The sequence below is a fragment of the Ascaphus truei genome, chromosome 4 (assembly GCF_040206685.1).
Source record: "Ascaphus truei isolate aAscTru1 chromosome 4, aAscTru1.hap1, whole genome shotgun sequence".
Taxonomy (NCBI): Eukaryota; Metazoa; Chordata; class Amphibia; order Anura; family Ascaphidae; genus Ascaphus; species Ascaphus truei.
Window position 1 is genome coordinate 401,954,856 of NC_134486.1, and position 19,707 is coordinate 401,974,562.

General features: G+C 46.9%; 1 protein-coding gene across 1 annotated transcript in view; it reads right to left on the bottom strand.

Annotated features, from left to right (window-relative positions):
• Nucleotides 1-995: 995 nt before the first annotated feature.
• The window catches only part of ELP3 (elongator acetyltransferase complex subunit 3), a 188,122-nt gene continuing 169,410 nt past the window's right edge, over nucleotides 996-19,707 (bottom strand). The window contains exon 15 of the mRNA XM_075598659.1: nucleotides 996-2,168. Coding sequence (XP_075454774.1) covers nucleotides 2,092-2,168 — 77 coding nt within the window. The 3' untranslated portion in view covers nucleotides 996-2,091. The remainder of the gene's footprint in view (nucleotides 2,169-19,707) is intronic.

Genomic DNA, 19,707 nt, shown 5'->3' on the forward strand with positions numbered 1-19,707 from the left:
CCCATATTATGTATGAGAGAATATGTGTAGGATGTTGATGTGTTGCCTTTTCTATAACCCGTCTGGTTTATCCCTTTCATGCGCCACAAGCGTTTTTGTAATTTGCAAGTTGTTTCTAGATTTATAATGCATAGCCAGAAGCTAAGTCAATAAGGCCTAGAAAATACGCTGTCCTTGAATGGGTTACCGGTTCTGCACTTTGCGTAAGAGTATATTAGTGGTGCTACCAGTCAAACGGTGGTGGTTCAAAAAGCACAAAATATGTCCTGCTACAAGTCCCGATATGTGTCTTCCATCCGCCCCAAAGAACCAATATTACATGGTGTGCTAGTCTAAAGGTGGTAATAAAATAGACTGCAACAGGAACAATGTGTCCAACTTAAAAAACACTGAAACGTAGAAATGCACAGCTAAAGAAAACCAAAATGAAAAAACAATATACACACTAGTGCCACTCTGGTACAAGAATAACAAAAAATAATGTATTATGAACCAAAATTGATTTTTGTACCAGAGCTGAACTAGAATGTTATTTTGTTTTTCACACTGTAATAGTGTCACCCTACGGGTTATCACTGATTTTTATTTGCAAACCTAAAATGGGCACTGCTTTTTATGTTTACTAACTTACGATTATTTTTTTGTTTTATTGTTTTTACGAAAATGCATCTATTAGAAAAATACATGTTTCCTTGTGTTTTAGATCATAAGTAGCAAACAAACCCAGAATTAAAAAACAAACAAACAAAAAAATAAGGTTGCCCCAATGTTTGACAGGTTTAGAACGTCTTGAATTTAAAGTACATTGTAATACACATCTTCAGTACAGCTCAACCACTGGAGTTAGCTCTAGAAAGGGCTTAACACTTAAAGGAAATTGTCAAAGACTTTAACATGTTTAAATGATTTTGAATTTAAATCTTCAAATGAAGGGACAGAGCAGCACTCCAGAAGACTTGTGCAAAATAGCAATTTATTGAGGTGAAGATTTCACCTCAATAAATTGCTATTTTGGTACGAGTCCTCTGGAGTGCTGCTCTGTCCCTTCATTTGAAGACTTGAATTGATGCTGATTGCACCGTTTGTAATCCTCCTTTGACCAAAACGAACTAATGGCAGAAATACGTTAAGAAGTCAAAAGGTACATTAGATCATTTACATTTCTATTACAAAAATCCGACACCTACAAGTATTGTTATATACAGTATGTAAACATGGTGATCGGAGACATGGCTTTGATTTCCACTAGCTACTGCCGTCTGCGTTAGGTTAATATTCACTGAACAATCCCCCATTGCACTTTATTGACTGTAACAGGGACAGTGAGGACTAATGTGCCAAACATTCCCCATTCCAAGGCCTGGATGAAAATAAAATGTGTATTCATTTTCAAAGAAATCAAACTGCCACATGTTTTGCTTTAAATACGATTACAGTTGTTTAAAGAAGACACTTGCATTGTTAAGTAATTTGCAAAACTTTGTCAAAACTAGCATGGTTTGCACCATTGATATTAGTTATTGATCTTGGACATTGTACTTTGACTGTATTATGATGCAATGCAGAATATTCTAGTACTTTAACCAATGAACTCTAAGCAACCTAAAAAAGCCAGCACCCGCCTGCTACCACCATAACTTACTGTAGATGAATGGCATAGGACAGTGGATATCAAATCTCTTCTTGGGAACAACCACACCAGGGTTGTGGGATAATGAATGCCTTTGCCATCACATGTGAATACACAATTTACATACAGACAGGATATTCTCTGTCTGTCTCTGGGGGAAAACAAAATAGAAATAAAACAATCAAGGTCTGAATCAGAGCTTGATGAGAGGTTTGAGAAGAATTGGCATAAGATACTACGTGGCCAAAAATAGAAAACGTGAAAGTAGTCTAAAAGTCCCAATAGTTTCCTGTGTGGGACCTGTGTTTCAATTAAATAAGCTGGGGTAACTTTATTATATGGGTTATTTGTATCCCACGTTGACAAATGAGGCTTTAAACTGAGCCAAGCTTCCCCCACAGCTTGATCTTCAGAGTATGCTTGGATTGTCGATGGTTCCCCTTGCTGACTCTGGAGTCGTGTCAGTCCAATCTTTTGACCATGTATGGGCCTTCCATTTCATAGCCAATTTTCCTGTAATAGTTTCTTGTTCCGACACCTAGAGACAAACAAACAATTAGAGTTATTATAGTTAGCAGAATGGAAAATTACAATGTTGTTTATAATTGTTTGCGAATTTGCCTCTCAGAAATGGGATCAACTAAAAAACAAGAATTATTGCACAACGGTATTCTCCTGCCAAGATGTATATACTCAAATAAAAAGTTTCGTATTCAAAAGACCAGAGCTAGCAAGCAAATCGCAGCAAAGACAATAAATAGACAGCACGGTAGATGCCAAAGGAGCAGTTCCTCCTAGGACAAAGGTGAACCCAGTCTCATTGGTTAAATATACCAAAATGATACCTTTAACAAAATCTGTATTTTTTTATGCAAATGTTTTAAACAAAAAAAACCCATCGATTGTAAGCTCTATGGGGCAGGGACCTGTGCCTGCAAAAATGTCTGTAAAGTGCTGCGTACAACTAACAGCGCTATACAAGAACATGCTATTATTATTATTATTATAATAACCAATTACAGGAATGTTGCTACAATGTTTAGCTACAACTCTTTCCAGACGATTAAACAGGAGCATGGCACTATAAGTAGAAGCAAGTTCCAAATTCCGTCAGGTAAGTAAGTAGAAGCAAGGCACTCTAAGGCCACGATTATAGTAAGCGCGACGGCGCGTATTTATTTATTTATATTTATTTATTTATAAAATATTTTACCAGGAAGTAATACATCGAGAGTTACCTCTCGTTTTCAAGTATGTCCTGGGCAGAGTAAAACAAATAATACATGGTTACAAATACAGTTACATAAATGAACAAGGTATACATTATATACAAGACATTGCATGCACAGTTAAAGAAAATATATATTACTAGCTGAGAGACCCGGCGTTGCCCGGGATGTAATTTTGGGGGGGGTGTACGACAGGGTTAGGCTTTCCCCCCCCCCTTGACAGCTAGGTGGGTGACTGAGTTGACTGAGTGTGTGGGTGACTGAGTGTGTGGGTGACTGTGTGGGTGGGTGGGTGACACTTGACTGAGTGGGTGGGTGGGTTGGTGACTGAGTGGGTGACTTTGGGTCGGTGAGTGGGTGACTTTGGGTCAGTGACTGGGTGGGTGACTTTGGGTCGGTTTGACTTTGGGTTGGTGGGTGGGTGACTTTGGGTCGGTGGGTGGGTGACTTTGGGTCGGTGGGTGGGTGACTTTGGGTCGGTGGGTGGGTGACTTTGGGTCGGTGGGTGGGTGACTTTGGGTCGGTGGGTGGGTGGGTGACTTTGGGTTGGTGGGTGGGTGACTTTGGGTCGGTGGGTGGGTGACTTTGGGTCAGTTTGACTTTGGGTCGGTGGGTGGGTGACTTTGGGTCGGTGGGTGACTGGGTCAGTGGTTGGGTGGGTGAGTTGGGTCGGTGGGTGGGTGAGTTGGGTCAGGGGGTGGATGACTTTGGGTCGGGGGTGGGTGACTTTGGGTCGGTGGGTGGGTGACTTTGGGTCGGTGGGTGGGTGACTTTGGGTCGGTGGGTGGGTGACTTTGGGTCGGTGGGTGGGTGACTCTGGGTTGGTGGGTGGGTGGGTGACTTTGGGTGGGTGGGTGACTTTGGGTCGGTGGGTGGGTCGGTGATTGGGCGACTTTTTCAGGGTCGGTGACTGGGTGGGTCAGTGACTGGGTGGGTCAGTGAGTGGGTAGGTGGGGTCGGTGAGTGGGTGGGTGGGGTCGGTGAGTGGGTGGGTGGGGTCAGTGACTGGGTGGGTGGTTTTGGGTGAGACTGGGTGGGTGAGTGTGAGTCTGAATGGGTGGGTGAGTGAGAGACTGAATGGGTGGGTGAGTGGGAGACTGAATGGGTGGGTGAGTGGGAGACTGAATGGGTGGGTGAGTGGGAGACTGAATGGGTGGGTGAGTGGGAGACTGAATGGGTGGGTGAGTGGGAAACTGAATGGGTGGATGAGTGGGAAACTGAATGGGTGGATGAGTGGGAAACTGAATGGGTGGGTGAGTGGGAAACTGAATGGGTGGGTGGGTGAGTGGGAAACTGAATGGGTGGGTGAGTGGGAAACTGAATGGGTGAGTGAGTGGGAAACTGAATGGGTGGGTGAGTGGGAAACTGAATGGGTGGGTGAGTGGGAAACTGAATGGGTGGGTGAGTGGGAAACTGAATGGGTGGGTGAGTGGGAAACTGAATGGGTGGGTGAGTGGGAAACTGAATGGGTGGGTGAGTGGGAGACTGAGTGGGAGACTGAGTGGGAGAGTGGGTGGGAGACTGACTGGGTGGGAGACTGACTGGGTGGGAGACTGACTGGGTGGGAGACTGACTGGGTGGGTGAGTGGGAGACTGACTGGGTGGGTGAGTGGGTGACTGACTGGGTGGGTGAGTGAGTGGGTGACTGACTGGGTGAGTGGGTGACTGACTGGGTGGGTGAGTGGGTGACTGACTGGGTGGGTGAGTGGGTGACTGACTGGGTGGGTGAGTGGGTGACTGACTGGGTGGGTGAGTGTGTGACTGACTGGGTGAGTGGGCGACTGACTGGGTGGGTGGGTGGCTGACTGGGTGGGTGGGTGGCTGACTGGGTGGGTGGCTGACTGGGTAGGCTGACTGGGTGGGTGGGTGGCTGACTGACTGGGTGGGTGGTTGGATGGCTGACTGGGTGGGTGGGTGGGTGGCTGACTGGGTGGGTGGGTGACTTGACTGAGTGAGTGGGTGGGTGACTAAGTGATTTTTTGGGTGACTAAGTGAGTGGGTGGGTGGGTGACTGAGTGGGTGGGTGACTGAGTGGGTGGGTGGGTGACTGAGTGGGTGGGTGACTGAGTGAGTGGGTGGGTGACTGGGTGAAAGTGACTGGGTGGGTGACTGAGTGGGTGGGTGGGTGACTGAGTGGGTGACTGAGTGAGTGGGTGGGTGACTGGGAGGGTGGGTGACTGGGTGAAAGTGACTGGGTGGGTGTGTGGGTGACTGGGTGACAGTGCGTGGGTGGGAGACGGTGGGTGACTTACCTTGACCCCGTGGCATCTGGCTGGGGCAGGAGGTGAGTTCGGGAAGCTGGGGGGGGGGCAAGAGTGGCAGGAGACCCGCGCCGCGCTTCCCCTCCGTCCGGGAGCCGACGCACGTGATGGGGAGTCCCGCGCCGCGCTTCCCCTCTCCGGTAGCGGCGCACGTGGGGGAGTCCCGCGCCGCGCTTCCCCTCTACGGTAGCGGCGCACGTGAGGGGGAGAGCAGGAGGCCCGGGCCGCGCCACGAGGGGGGAGGAGCCTGGAGTTTTCTGCTGAGCAGGAGGGCCGCGGCGCACGGTGAGGGTGATGGTGCGGCTGGGGATGTTGCGGAGCGTGGGGATTTGGGTGAGGTGGGGGGAGAGAGTGAGGGGCACCGGGAGAGGAGGGGGGGGGGTGTGGAAGGTGAGCTGCGGTCCAACTAACGGGGGAGAGTGAGGGTGTGTGTGTGTGTGTGAGGGGGGGGGGGGGTGTGTGTGTGTGAGGGTGTGTGTGAGGGTGTGTGTGTGTGTGTGTGTGTGTGTGTTTTTGCCCGTCACTCTGCCTCAGGCCAATGAGAGGTGCGGGGGCGGGCAGGCCAAGGGACCAATGAGATTGCCGCTAGGGACGCAGACATACAGTGCTTTCAGAAATATATAGTAGATGAGCGTATGAAACAGTTACAGACCAGATTAAAATGTGAGACAGCCTTAGATTTGAAAGAACTTAGACTGGTGGTGGATATGAGAGTCTCTGGTAGGTTGTTCCAGTTTTGGGGTGCACGGAAGGAGGAGGAACGTCCGGATACTTTGTTGAGCCTTGGGACCATGAATAGTCTTTTGGAGTCTGATCTCAGGTGATAAGTGCTGCATGTGGTAGGGGTGAGGAGCTTGTTCAGGTAGCTGGGTAGCTTGCCCATAAAGTATTTGAGGGTGAGACAGCGTATGATTTTGCGCGCTGTGCGAACAAAGTGCAGCAGCCAATACGGGCCGGCGATAGTGCACGCACTGTGTGGCAGATTTTTCAAAAGTCAAATGATTACGTTTTTTCGCTCATCGCGCGCCTACTATAATCTTAGCCTAAGATTTAGCTCAGGGCACCAAGGCATCGAATCCAGGACCTTTCATATGCTAGTACCAAGTCTCTACCTCTACACCACAGGGTTTGTGTGATGTCACAGACTCCATAAACAAACTTTACATATACATAGTACACAGTGCAGTCCATTGCAATGTGCTGTAGAGGTTAAATATATTTGGTGTGTGTGTATATGTCTGTTAGCAACAAAGCATTGAAATGAAGGTTTAAGAAAAAAAAAAAATACCTCCTCTGCACTCCAAGTCTGTGGACACAACTCTATGAATGAAGCAGGGAGAGGAGAGAAGGGAGAGAGAGCTGACAGCGGCAGAGAGCTGCAGATGCCGGTGCAGTAAGTCCTCGAAGCAAAATGTTATAACGCGGTCTCATTCTGTGGACCCAGAGGACCGCATTATAACAGGTTTCAGCTGTACATAGGAATTTAGAGATGAAATGTGCCTTGCAACCTTATCGATGGTTGAAGCACCCCAGAACCTCTATACCTGGTTTTGGCGATCTGGGCATATACTGGGGGACCCCCATTAACCTAGGGACCCCTGACTGTACCCGGGATACACATATCCCTATGCCCCATTTACCTTTCTGGTCTGTGCTGAAGCAGGGAAACCTGGCGGTGAGTCGCTCAACTGCTTTCCAGGGAGGACCTTGACCGGAGTGATGTGTCTGCATTTCCCCAGGAAACTGACCTGATTCCCGAATACATTTTTGGGGTGGCCAGCAACACTGGGCCCCTTCTACCTAGACACATTCTGACAACACTTTTTTAATCTTGCGAAATATTGAGTTTATATTTTGCTTTTAAAAAGACTGTAAGAAGTTGGCAACTAGTTCAAAGTAATTAAACCTTCAAATTAAATTGTTCAACCGTCACTAGAGGAAAAATAGTGATACCTATAATGCTGGTTCTCTTACCAGCCCACAGGACGAAAATCATTACTGGCTTATTCCAAGTTTTTATTGATTCACTCCTTTAACTCCTTGTGTAACCGATTTGCTACTTTCAGCTTCTTCAGTGTCAGAAGGTATTGCAATGGATTGCAAGCCAATGTAACGATGGTGAGAAAGACTGGTAAGGGGGGAGTAATCTGTTACTTTACAAGTATAGTGTTAATAGAAATAGTAAGCGGCAGACCCACAAGGATGCGTTAACTCAGGGCTCAAAACGTCAACACAATCAGTAATGGGTGCTATTTTCCCTGAGGTTAACGCATATCGACCAAGCTAATAATCTGCAAAAAAAATTAAAAATGGGCCTTGTATATTCATTAGAATAGGCTAACTGTCAGGTCAAGTTAGGACAACCTTGTGTTTCCTTCAAATAACATGGCAGTAAGCATTTCTTATCTAAAGGGGACATTAGACCCATCCAGATGCTGAAATATGGGTAGAACAAGTGACGGGGAGAGGGAGTGAGCGAAAGAATAAGAGGAGAGGGGGAGAGAGAGCCCTATATTTGTAAAGTATCAAGTGACATATAACCCAAACACACCTTTATACAATACAGGCAGAAATATCTGTGAACAAAACTGCACACACCTGAGATGCCTGGGAATTTTTTTATTTTTATTTTTAATTTATTTTTTTTAACATTTATTATGGAATCTCTCCACATGTTGTATAAAGCACAGATGGGGGAGGTCTATAAGCCATTTGGTATTTGACATAAATAAAACGCTCACGCCCCCTCACCACTTTTAGGTATAACTTAACTAATGTCTCATTACATCCCTGCGTTAATATTATGCATCATTATTTATATAGCGCCATCCAGGTACATAGGGTGTTCTGGTAAGTGCCTCTGCAAGCGTCCATGGTCAGTGAATATGAGATGTATAGTATCAGCCAGCGAAGCAACCTATATGCTTCGTTAAAGAGGTGTGTTTTAAGAAAGGTTCTAAATGTGGAGAGGGGGTGCTAGTCGGATATTGAGAGGAAGGACATTCCAGAGGTGTGGGGCAGTGAGTGAGAAAGGTTTTTGGTGGGAGAGGGCTTTAGATACCAAAGCGGTAGGCAGAAGACATCCTTGAGCAGAAGAGTTGGGTAGGTGTATAGCGTGAAATTAATAAAGATGTAAGTAGGGACAGTCGTGTGTATAGCCTTAAAAGAGAGCAGGATAATTTTTTAAGTAATACGGGATTTATAAGAAAGCAAGGAGAGGGATTTAAGCAGGTGAGAGACAGATTTAGGAGCCAATAAAGTGATTCTACCAGTTGCGTTAAGGATAGATTGTAAGGGAGACAGGTGAGAAACAGGAAGGTCAGACAGTAGAAGGTTAGAATTGTCAAGACAGGAAAGTGGACCTGCGTTACAGTTTTAGCGGTCGCGCGACAGAGGAAAGGGCGTATTCTCTGCAATGTTACGGAATGTTGAGAATGTGAGAGGAGAATGTGAGGGAGAGTCAAATGTGACATCTAGGCAGCGTGCGTGTGATACTGGGTGTATGATAGTACTGCCAACAGTATCTAGAAGGGGGCAATAGGGCTAGGCTTGGGAGAAAGTATGACTAGCCCCGTCTTTGACATGTTAACATTAACGGAGCTTTTTGGATAAGCATTGTTAGGGGAATGACTTATGCTTAACACAATGCCCTTTGCGGAAGAAAACATGACAACTAACATTATTGAGCTTTGAAGATGCATGTGAAGGCATAACAGGACATTAAACTTATGTTAACGTCATTGTAGGGAGATATGTGCTGAGCTACAGCCAGGGAGACAGATTTGGGGGAAATTAAACTATGGCTTTTATTCAGCCAGTCATTTTAAACAATGCAGTTTAAGGAAAAATAAACAAACAGCCTATCCCTGTGTAAGGGCTAACTCACTTTCCCAGTCCCTATCTGCAGGGCTGGGAGGATAAGCCTCTTTCCAACCTATGACCCCAAAGTCCAAAGAGGTACCTGTCAGCAGGGGGCCCTTTATGTCAGCCTCTTGTTCTGAGTTGGTGTCCGTTGAGGGGCCACCCTCTGGCAGGTTCCAGGATCCGCTTTGCCTCGGTCTGTTTCCTGATGTCTTACGGGCAGCACAATCCTTCTGGGCTCAAGACAATGTCTCATTCTGGCAACACAGTCCTGTACTCAAGAGATCTCCCGTGCAGTTCAAGCAGGAGGCTTTTCAACCTGTCTGATGAGTCAGGTGGAGACTGGTTAATTGTCTAGCTGCAATTAACCAGTTCCCTGCTAGATTCCTCAGACCAATACAAGCTTTCTATTGAAGCCCTTTTAGACAGGGGTTAAGGCTCTGTTACAGTCATGTTAACTCACCTAATGGGAGTTCTGTGGCTCTGGGCCGAAAAAGCAAACACTAATACAGGAATGGCCAACTCCAGTCCTCAAAGGCCACCAACAGGTCAGGTTTCCAGGATATCCCTGCTTCAGCATAGGTGGCTCAATCGAAGACTGCACCATCGGTGCTGAAGCAGGGATATCCTGAAAACCTGACCTTTTGGTGGCCTTTGAGGACTGGAGTCGCCACCCTTGCACCAATAGAACATTTCTTATCCAGATTAACCCATTTAATGCCACATGGACATGTTCTGTATTACAGGCTCACGTCCTAAAATGTGAAAAACTAAATCATAGGATTGTGCACACCTAAAGAAAAACAAAGTCAATACTATAAGTTTGCAAAAGACTAGTACAAAACTAGGCGCATACTCCCAGACAATGGCCCAAAAGTCAAACTGCCATTGAACCTCAAAAGAACAGATCAAGGGGAATAAAACGCCTTCTTAAAAAGAAAAGCATCGGCACACTAAGGCTGGTTCTATACTGCGTGCGCGCGCGGTAATTTTAATAGGATGAGGTTAGTCAGCCTTTTTATAATGGTGAGCGTGGTACCGTCCGACAGGGGAGAGGATGAAGAAAAGAAAAAATTTGCGCCGCTACCGCCGCTGAAATGTATGTATATATATGTGTGTGTGTGTGTGTGTGTGTGTGTGTGTGTGTGTGTGTGTGTGTGTGTGTGTACAGTATGTACAATGTTATTAAAAAATTATTAAAGTATTTATTTATTTCGAAATGTATACACACGCACACACACACACACACACACACACGCACACACACACGCACGCACACGCACACACGCACACACGCACACACTCACACACTCACTCGCTCATAGCAGACACAAAAAGCGTGAGTCACGTGCATGCGCGTTCACACAGTCACACACGCGCTCACTGCCGCACACACTATAGAACGGCCATAAGAATGCGAGAAAAATAGATTTACCAAACATTGAAGCAATGTACAGAAATAAATGTAAACTTTTTTTCTTGTAAATTGCTTCAGTGATTGATAAATTAAGTATGGGAAGCATGGCAAACATCGTGGCAATAAATAGCAATTGTTGATGCCTTGATGCAGTACAACTTATTTTTTTACCAACCCTGACAAACCACATCTTGTAGTCTTTCGTCTTGCAGAAAAGATTGATTTACTGCAAAAAATAAATAAATACATTTTGTAGAGGGAGAGGGGGTTGGCCCGCTATTAAAGGGGTTGCACCCCATATGGCCACCCCCTGACCTCACCAGGGAGGCAAGGGGTTAACTGGACTGCGGTCCAGGAATGTGGTTTACACCTTGTCATGTCATGAAAAATGTATGTTCCCCTGTTTCATTATAATCCTGTATTTTAATGTTTTAAAGTGCATTTCTGTATCTCCAGTTCTGGAGGTCGCAGAGAGTTGATATTTGGCCAATGTGTGGAGTCACTGTAGGCATTAAGAACTGGCAAATGTTGACCCACTGAGCCCACCAGAATGGAACTTATTAATCTGTGTAGATATTAAAGTATATATGTATGGTATTTTGGATCTGCTCTGGAAATGCAGACTCCATCTGCTATGCTAATAGGTCATGAAGGGCAGCCGGCTGATTGAGCCTAAGCACTGTGATCAAAAGTTAACTGCCCGGATTGTTTACACTAAGTACTAATCAACAGACCAAGTACTAATCAACAGACTGCCACTCTAATTGTTACCTGAGGGTGGAGAATCATCAAACTGGAGTGGTTTGTAAGTGTTATGTCTACACCTACAAACAATGCAGATACTTCATTTGGTAAACTGGTCGTCGCCCCTGATTTAATTATGGGGCTACCCACAGAGTCCCAGTACACATGGGCTAATTAGCTGGGGGGCATGGGTTAAACTGTGTCTCCACATTAGGGATTGGATACAGATAATTAATTGTTCACCAATTGTATTCAATGTTAAGAATAGGGTTACACAGGTATATAAACTGTGTCAACCCTACAGTTTTTAGTTCTTCTTCTGATACCATCTTGAATGTCACCGGATTGCTGGAGAATTGCTAGCTAATACTTCTCCATCCCCCAACCCTAAGTAAGTGTTACCTTCTTGTCTGTTAATTGTACTATATTGCTGTGTTCACCTTATTTAAGGAATAAATTATATTTTATTATATCTAAGCCTCGTTCAGTTCAACCTAGATATTTGGTGTTCATTATATCTTGTCATAAGCTACCGTGACACATTTGACCGGGGTTTTAAAAATGGAGCACCATGTTTATAAAAATCTGCTTTAATCTTAAACACTGCAGCATTTTAGGCTTAAAGCCATGATAAAAACAGCATGCATTATGCATCCTATGAAATAGGTTTGGTTTATTGTAATATATTTGATTCTGGAAGAAGTCTATATGTTTTCACGATGACATGAAATAATATGTAGCTAAAATACATTTATGAAATATGTACATACAGTATTTACCATCATATATGTACACTGTGTTCAGGATAAAAGGGATCCCCCTCCTCTTTGATTTTTCATCATATCTTGTATATTTCTCGCTCAATCCCCATGAAAATGTGCACAATTGTAGGTCTGTTATGTAGATTAACACTACAGTATATAAGAAGCACAGTGTATACAATCAACTGATAACTAAATTGATGTCACTGCATTATGTCAACAAGTACCAGGTACACTGCAGGAGGTTCATGTTCATTAAACGAGAAATAGGAGTTTTCCCTTCTTTGCTTGTAAATGCGTTAAACTGTTGTAATTTAAATATATATAAATATAAAGTTTGAGTTCAAAGTGTGTGTTCAAAATGTCCTCCATCTGAAACACACGCCCGAAGAGAAAGCCGCTGTCTGATTGTGTAACCGAGAACATGTTGATCCAGCTGTTCTCACTCCTGAACAATACAAATGTCTTTTTTCAGTCCTTGCGACCATCCTTCATCAGGACATATTATACAGTATGTCAGCGTTTTGGGCCATAATTCTGGTCTCACACACTTTATAATGCGCTTATCTTCTTCGTTAAACACCCTTTTATAACTATGCACTTGATGAAGTCATCATACCGTCACCAATTCTAAAGAATATTTATTAGATTATCAAATAATTCTTACATGTAATAATATACTGTGACAGACCGATAATCTCTTAAATAGTCATGAAAATAGAGTGATTTTTCTCCAATACGGGGCAAAAAATAAATAAAAGGGGTTCTGGTTTCTCTGAACATAGCGTATATATATATATGTATTTATTTAATTCATTTATATTAATACATATCATGGCAATTATCAGGAACAAGGATAGAGAAAAACAGAGCACTATCCAATGAAATAAGGATCCAGAGGATCCACAGCGGGTGCGCATCCCAGGACCTCCTCCAGGATTCAACAGGACACTGAAGTGAGTAACTGTTCCTATTATTTTATTCAGCATATATGTCAGACTGTGCCTCATTAAGGAGATTCATTAGTGTGTTAGCAAGGCCGTGTGTGTCTAACCCCCGGGACCATTCTAGGCACCATTCTCCACGCACTCTATATTAGATTTCAATATTTAAAATAAAGGGAGGCATTTTTTTTTTTCAAATATCATGGATTGTTTGTCAACTACATGGGACAATTGATTGTTATGAGCACCAGATCTACTCTATTCATGGATGGCAATTATCAGACTTATTTCATACCTCTTCTAATATAGATAAAATTGTTTTATATCTCCATCCTAAAACTCTGAAAAATAAAGGGCAGAAAACATTTGCATTACTGCCGAGTTCCAGGTGTCTTCATTACAAGTTTGCCTATGCTAACCTGCCTTTAGAGTAATACACTTACTCCCTATTAATGTACACGAGTGCCCACAGTTTCAATTCATCTCCTAGCAAAGAGCAGAGATGTGAAATTGGTATTCTTCGGACAAGCAGAAGTACTCCGACCTCTTTAAGATGTAACAAAGAAATGAGCAAGTTGTTAAAAAACAAACAAACAAAAAAAAAACGTTAAAAATATATAATAAACCATACTCAAGGAGAAAACGTAGTGTTCAGGCGCACAGTCTACTACAAAGCTAATAAGGTGAGAACAGCTGCCCTCTTATCTTTAATTACAATTGCACACAGATGCATAGAACGTGGGAGACCAGTGAAGCCTATCAATGAATTTCTGTCATCGATCCAACTAAACACGAAGTACAGAAAAGATCAGATCTTCATCGAATAGGCAGTTGCTCGTATGTATGTATGTGTATATATATATATATATATATATACAGTGCTTGACAAATCACCCAAAAATCTACTCGCCAAACCAAAAAATCTACTCGCCACCTAGCCCCGCCCCCAGTCCCGCCCATAGCCACGCCCCAACCCCGTTTAAAAAAAAAAAGAAATGTAATAAATGTCTAGTAAGAACAACATTCGTTTTTGACATAAGTTTATATTTATTGTAGTAAATTTATACTTTACTACAATTAGTCCTTGTTACGTGTGTGTGTGACTAGTTTCCTGCACCCATTAACCAGTGTCTGGATGCCCCCTCTTCACAATATCTAAAGCAGCAATCCCGCCTGGGATCTTACCTGATCCGCAGTCCCTAAATGTCCAGGTACCCTCATTCCCGCAATGTTATACATTGGAGGGGATGTGTTCCCTACCTGTTTTCTGGGTTAGGGGGGATTCCGATGTCTTCCGTGTGACACTTGAATCAGATCTGGAAAAAAGCAGTATAAGGTAAATAATATATCCAGATCCAGAGTCTGGGAGAGGGAGAGAGGGAGAGAGGGAGAGAGGGAGAGAGGGAGAGAGGGAGAGAGGGAGAGAGGGAGAGAGAGAGAGACACAGACAGAGAGTTAGAGAGACAGATGGAGGGAGAGGGAGAGAGACGGAGAGGGAGGGAGAGAGAGAGAGGGACAGAGAGAGAGGGACAGAGGGACAGAGAGAGAGGGACAGAGAGAGAGGGACAGAGAGAGAGGGACAGAGAGAGAGGGACAGAGAGAGAGGGACAGAGAGACACAGAGACACAGAGGAACAGAGGAACAGAGACAGAGGGACAGGGAGGGAGAGGGACAGGGAGGGAGAGGGACAGGGAGGGACAGGGAGGGAGAGAGAGGGACAGGGAGGGAGAGAGGGAGAGAGACAGAGGGAGATAGACACAGGCAGAGAGGGAGAGAGACACAGACAGAGAGGGAGAGAGACACAGACAGGGAGAGAGACACTGGCAGAGAGGGGGAGAGACAGAGAGGGGGAGAGACAGAGAGACGGAGAGGGGGGGAGGGGGAGAGACAGAGAGGGGGAGAGACAGAGAGGGGGAGAGACAGAGAGGGGGAGAGACAGAGAGGGGGAGAGACAGAGAGGGGGAGAGACAGAGAGGGGGAGGGAGAAGGAGAGAGACAGAGAGGGGGTGATTGATTGACGTGGAGGTGACTGACTGCGGGGTGGTATTACGGACTGTGTGACTGGGTGGTATTACGGACTGTGTGACTGGGTGGTATTACTGACTGTGTGACTGGGTGGTATTACTGACTGTGTGACTGGGTGGTATTACTGACTGTGTGACTGGGTGGTATTACTGACTGTGTGACTGGGTGGTATTACGGACTGTGTGACTGGGTGGTATTACTGACTGTGTGACTGGGTGGTATTACTGACTGTGTGACTGGGTGGTATTACTGACTGTGTGACTGGGTGGTATTACTGACTGTGTGACTGGGTGGTATTACTGACTGTGTGACTGGGTGGTATTACTGACTGTGTGACTGCTTGGGATTACTGACTGTGTGACTGCTTGGGATTACTGATTGGGTGGGATTACTGACTGTGTGACTTGGTGGGATTACTGACTGGGTGACTGGGTGGTATTACTGACTGTGTGGGATTACTGACTGGGTGACTGGGTGGTATTACTGACTGGGTGGTATTACTGACTGGGTGACTGGGTGGTATTACTGACTGTGTGACTGGGTGGTATTACTGACTGTGTGACTGGGTGGTATTACTGACTGTGTGACTGGGTGGTATTACTGACTGTGTGACTGGGTGGTATTACTGACTGTGTGACTGGGTGGTATTACTGACTGTGTGACTGGGTGGTATTACTGACTGTGTGACTGGGTGGTATTACTGACTGTGTGACTGGGTGGTATTACTGACTGTGTGACTGGCTGGTATTACTGACTGTGTGACTGGGTGGTATTACTGACTGTGTGACTGGGTGGTATTACTGACTGTGTGACTGGGTGGTATTACGGACTGTGTGACTGGGTGGTATTACGGACTGTGTGACTGGGTGGTATTACTGACTGTGTGACTGGGTGGTATTACTGACTGTGTGACTGGGTGGTATTACTGACTGTGTGACTGGGTGGTATTACTGACTGTGTGACTGGGTGGTATTACTGACTGTGTGACTGGGTGGTATTACTGACTGTGTGACTGGGTGGTATTACTGACTGTGTGACTGGGTGGTATTACTGACTGTGTGACTGGGTGGTATTACTGACTGTGTGACTGCTTGGGATTACTGATTGGGTGGGATTACTGACTGTGTGACTTGGTGGGATTGGTGACTGGGTGGTATTACTGACTGTGTGGGATTACTGACTGGGTGACTGGGTGGTATTACTGACTGGGTGGTATTACTGACTGGGTGACTGGGTGGTATTACTGACTGGGTGGTATTACTGACTGGGTGACTGGGTGGGATTACTGACTGGGTGACTGGGTGGGATTACTGACTGGGTGACTGGGTGGGATTACTGACTGGGTGACTGGGTGGGATTACTGACTGGGTGACTGGGTGGGATTACTGACTGGGTGACATTACTGACTGGGTGGGATTACTGACTGGGTGACTGGGTGGGGGTGGGATTACTGACTGGGTGACTGGGTGGGGGTGGGATTACTGACTGGGTGACTGGGTGGGATTACTGACTGGGTGACTGGGTGGGATTACTGACTGGGTGACTGGGTGGGATTACTGACTGGGTGTTGGGTGGGATTACTGACTGGGTGACTGTGTGGGGTAGGATTACTGACTGGGTGACTGGGTGGGATTATTGACTGGGTGACTGGGTGGGATTACTGACTGGGTGTTGGGTAGGATTACTGACTGGGTGACTGGGTGGGATTACTGACTGGGTGACTGGGTGGGATTACTGACTGGGTGACTGGGTGGGATTACTGACTGGGTGACTGGATGACTGGGTGGGGGGGTGAGGGGTGGGATTACTGACTGGGTGGGGGGTGGGATGGGTGACTGGGTGGGGAGTGGGATGGGTGACTGTGGGGGGAGTTACTGACTGGGTTACTGACTGGGTGGGATTGGTGACTGGGTGGGATTACTGACTGGGTGACTGGGTGGGATTAATGACTGGGTGACTGGTGGGATGGGTGACTGTGTGACTGGTGGGATGGGTGACTGGTGGGATGGGTGACTGGTGGGATGGGTGACTGGGTGGGGGGGTGACAAACTGGGGGGGTACCTCTGGTGTCCTGCATATACACGTTCTCACACACACACAGGGGGGGAACACACACAGGAGGGAGGGGAGAAACACCCCCGCAACAACAGTATCTCCCGACCCGCGTGGGCAGCAGGAGCGGGGAGGAGAAACATACGCACTACTACCTCCCGACCCGCGCGGGCAGCGGGAGCAGTGGGGGAAGGAAAATCACCAGCGCCGTTACCTTCCAGACCGCGCGGGCAGCGGGAGCAGTGGGGGAAGGAAAATCACCAGCGCCGTTACCTTCCAGCCCGCGCGGGCAGCGGGAGCAGTGGGGGAAGGAAAATCACCAGCGCCATTACCTTCCAGCCCGCGCGGGCAGCGGGAGAGGGGGGGAAGGAAAATCACCAGCGCCGTTACCTTCCAGCCCGCGCGGGCAGCGGGAGAGGGGGGGGAAGGAAAATCACCAGCGCCATTACTTTCCAGCCTGCGCGGGCAGCGGGAGAGGGGGGGGAAGGAAAATCACCAGCGCCGTTACCTTCCAGCCCGCGCGGGCAGTGGGAGAGGGGGGGGAAGGAAAATCACCAGCGCCATGACCTTCCAGCCCGCGCGGGCAGCGGGAGAGGGGGGGGAAGGAAAATCACCAGCGCCGTTACTTTCCAGCCTGCGCGGGCAGCGGGAGAGGGGGGGGAAGGAAAATCACCAGCGCCGTTACCTTCCAGCCCGCGCGGGCAGCGGGAGAGGGGGGGGGAAGGAAAATCACCAGCGCCGTTACCTTCCAGCCCGCGCGGGCAGTGGGAGAGGGGGGGGAAGGAAAATCACCAGCGCCGTTACCTTCCAGCCCGCGCGGGCAGCGGGAGAGGGGGGGGGGGAGGAAAATCACCAGCGCCATGACCTTCCAGCCTGCGCGGGCAGCGGGAGAGGGGGGGGGGGAGGAAAATCACCAGCGCCGTTACCTTCCAGCCCGCGCGGGCAGCGGGAGCCGTGGGGGAAGGAGAAACACCCGCGCCATTACCTTCCAGCCCGCGCCGGGAGCAGTGGGGGAAGGAGAAACAGTGTATTTAAATTGCATTTCATTCCACCCACCTCCACATCTGTCCAAAATCCTCCATGACCGGATCAGTGCAGGAGCTGACACAATTATACAGGAGGATATAAAGTATAAAGGAGGAGGAGGAGCAGACGCACGCACACACCTCTCCCCCGTGCAGAGAAGGAAGGGCAGTTTTAAGTCCTGGCAGCTCCATCCCGCGTCACAGCCAATCAGCTAGAGGAATTTTTTTATTTATTTTTTCCGAGCAGGGGATTTTTTTTTTTTTCCGAGCAGCGGTTTTTTTTTTTTTTTTTTGCAGAGCAGGGGAAATGTTACTGGCCACGAGCCAATTTCCGATCGCAGCTGGCGAGTTGGCGACCGGGTTTGTCGAGCACTGTATATATATATATATATATATATATATAGCCAATTAGAGCATGGATTGTGATTGTGCATGCAACAATAGGAGGGAAGAATTCAAAACGTGCCAATGGAAATCGTGCTTATGAATTTGAACTCCAGGAACTGTTTTCCTGGCTAGCCCCATAACCCTTGGGGTCCTGGCCCCCCTGAGTCTACTTGAAACAAAGGGCTTTCTAATCCAGATATCCTGTTCATAGCCCTTCCCCCTCACCCTGTGCCAAACCTGCATATCTTTTGCAATTAACACAGGGAATCCCTATACCTGAGCTGGTGGCATTGAAATGCTAATTCACATCTGGCTTCCTTTTGTCCTGTATGCAGTCCAGCCCACAGCACAAACACAAAATGCAGTTTTAAAACCCAGAAAAACTAACATTTGGTCCCTAGAGCTTGCACTCTACCATTTGGTCCCTAGAGCTTGCACTCTACCATAAAACGTGGGTTCTGGGAACAGGGCTCTAAAACCTGCTCTAAGACACAAGCTTGAATACCTTGCTGGCAGGCAATACAGGTTAACCCTGTTTGCCCCCAAATATTCCCCTCATGTTCCAGAAGTCTGCCATGCAGCTATTTCTCATAAGGGGCCACCCATACAAGGCAACCCACTTATAAGCTTGCACAGGCAGCTACGGGACCATGAATCCATGGGAATACAGCATATAATGCATTAACTGGCCCACTGGGCTTACATAGTTCACCCCATACACACGGTTCCTAGCTTATAACCCTATGGGGGACAGTATAAGGGTAACAAAATTACAGGGCAGTACAGAAAGGTATATTAGACCAAAGAGCTGACACTCTCAGCCCTTGCCATACGGTTTCCGGGGCAGCAGGCTATGCCCTACTGTCACAGCATACATGGGGCAAAAACAAATAAACCCCATGAGAAATACAAATAAATAGTAAATATAAGTGGAGGGTCCTTCCTCCTTGCTCCCTTTGCACTCCAATCCTTCCTGTGTGATTGGGGGGAGGGTGCCTGCATGCTGCTAGCGCTCTGGTCACATCATCATGTTACACGGCCATGTGACTAGACCGGAGCAGAGGCGTGTGCAGGCAGCCTCCGCCTCCCCCACACACACAGAGCAGTGCTGGGAAGCCAACGATGGGCACCCTTGCCAGTATACATGGTAGGGAACCGGCTGGGGGAGGGGTCACCCTTTATCCCCCAAGTACAGAGTATGCAAGGGGGAAGAACAAGGGACCCTCCACTTAAATGATTTATTGTAAACATCATAATTATTTTTAATATTGAATAGCTCAGATCACATAGCTCAGTAATCCGTGTTATTACAGGGGTATCTCATCTGCACTTCCTTCAACGTTTGGGGTTAGTAACAAACTTCCATAAATG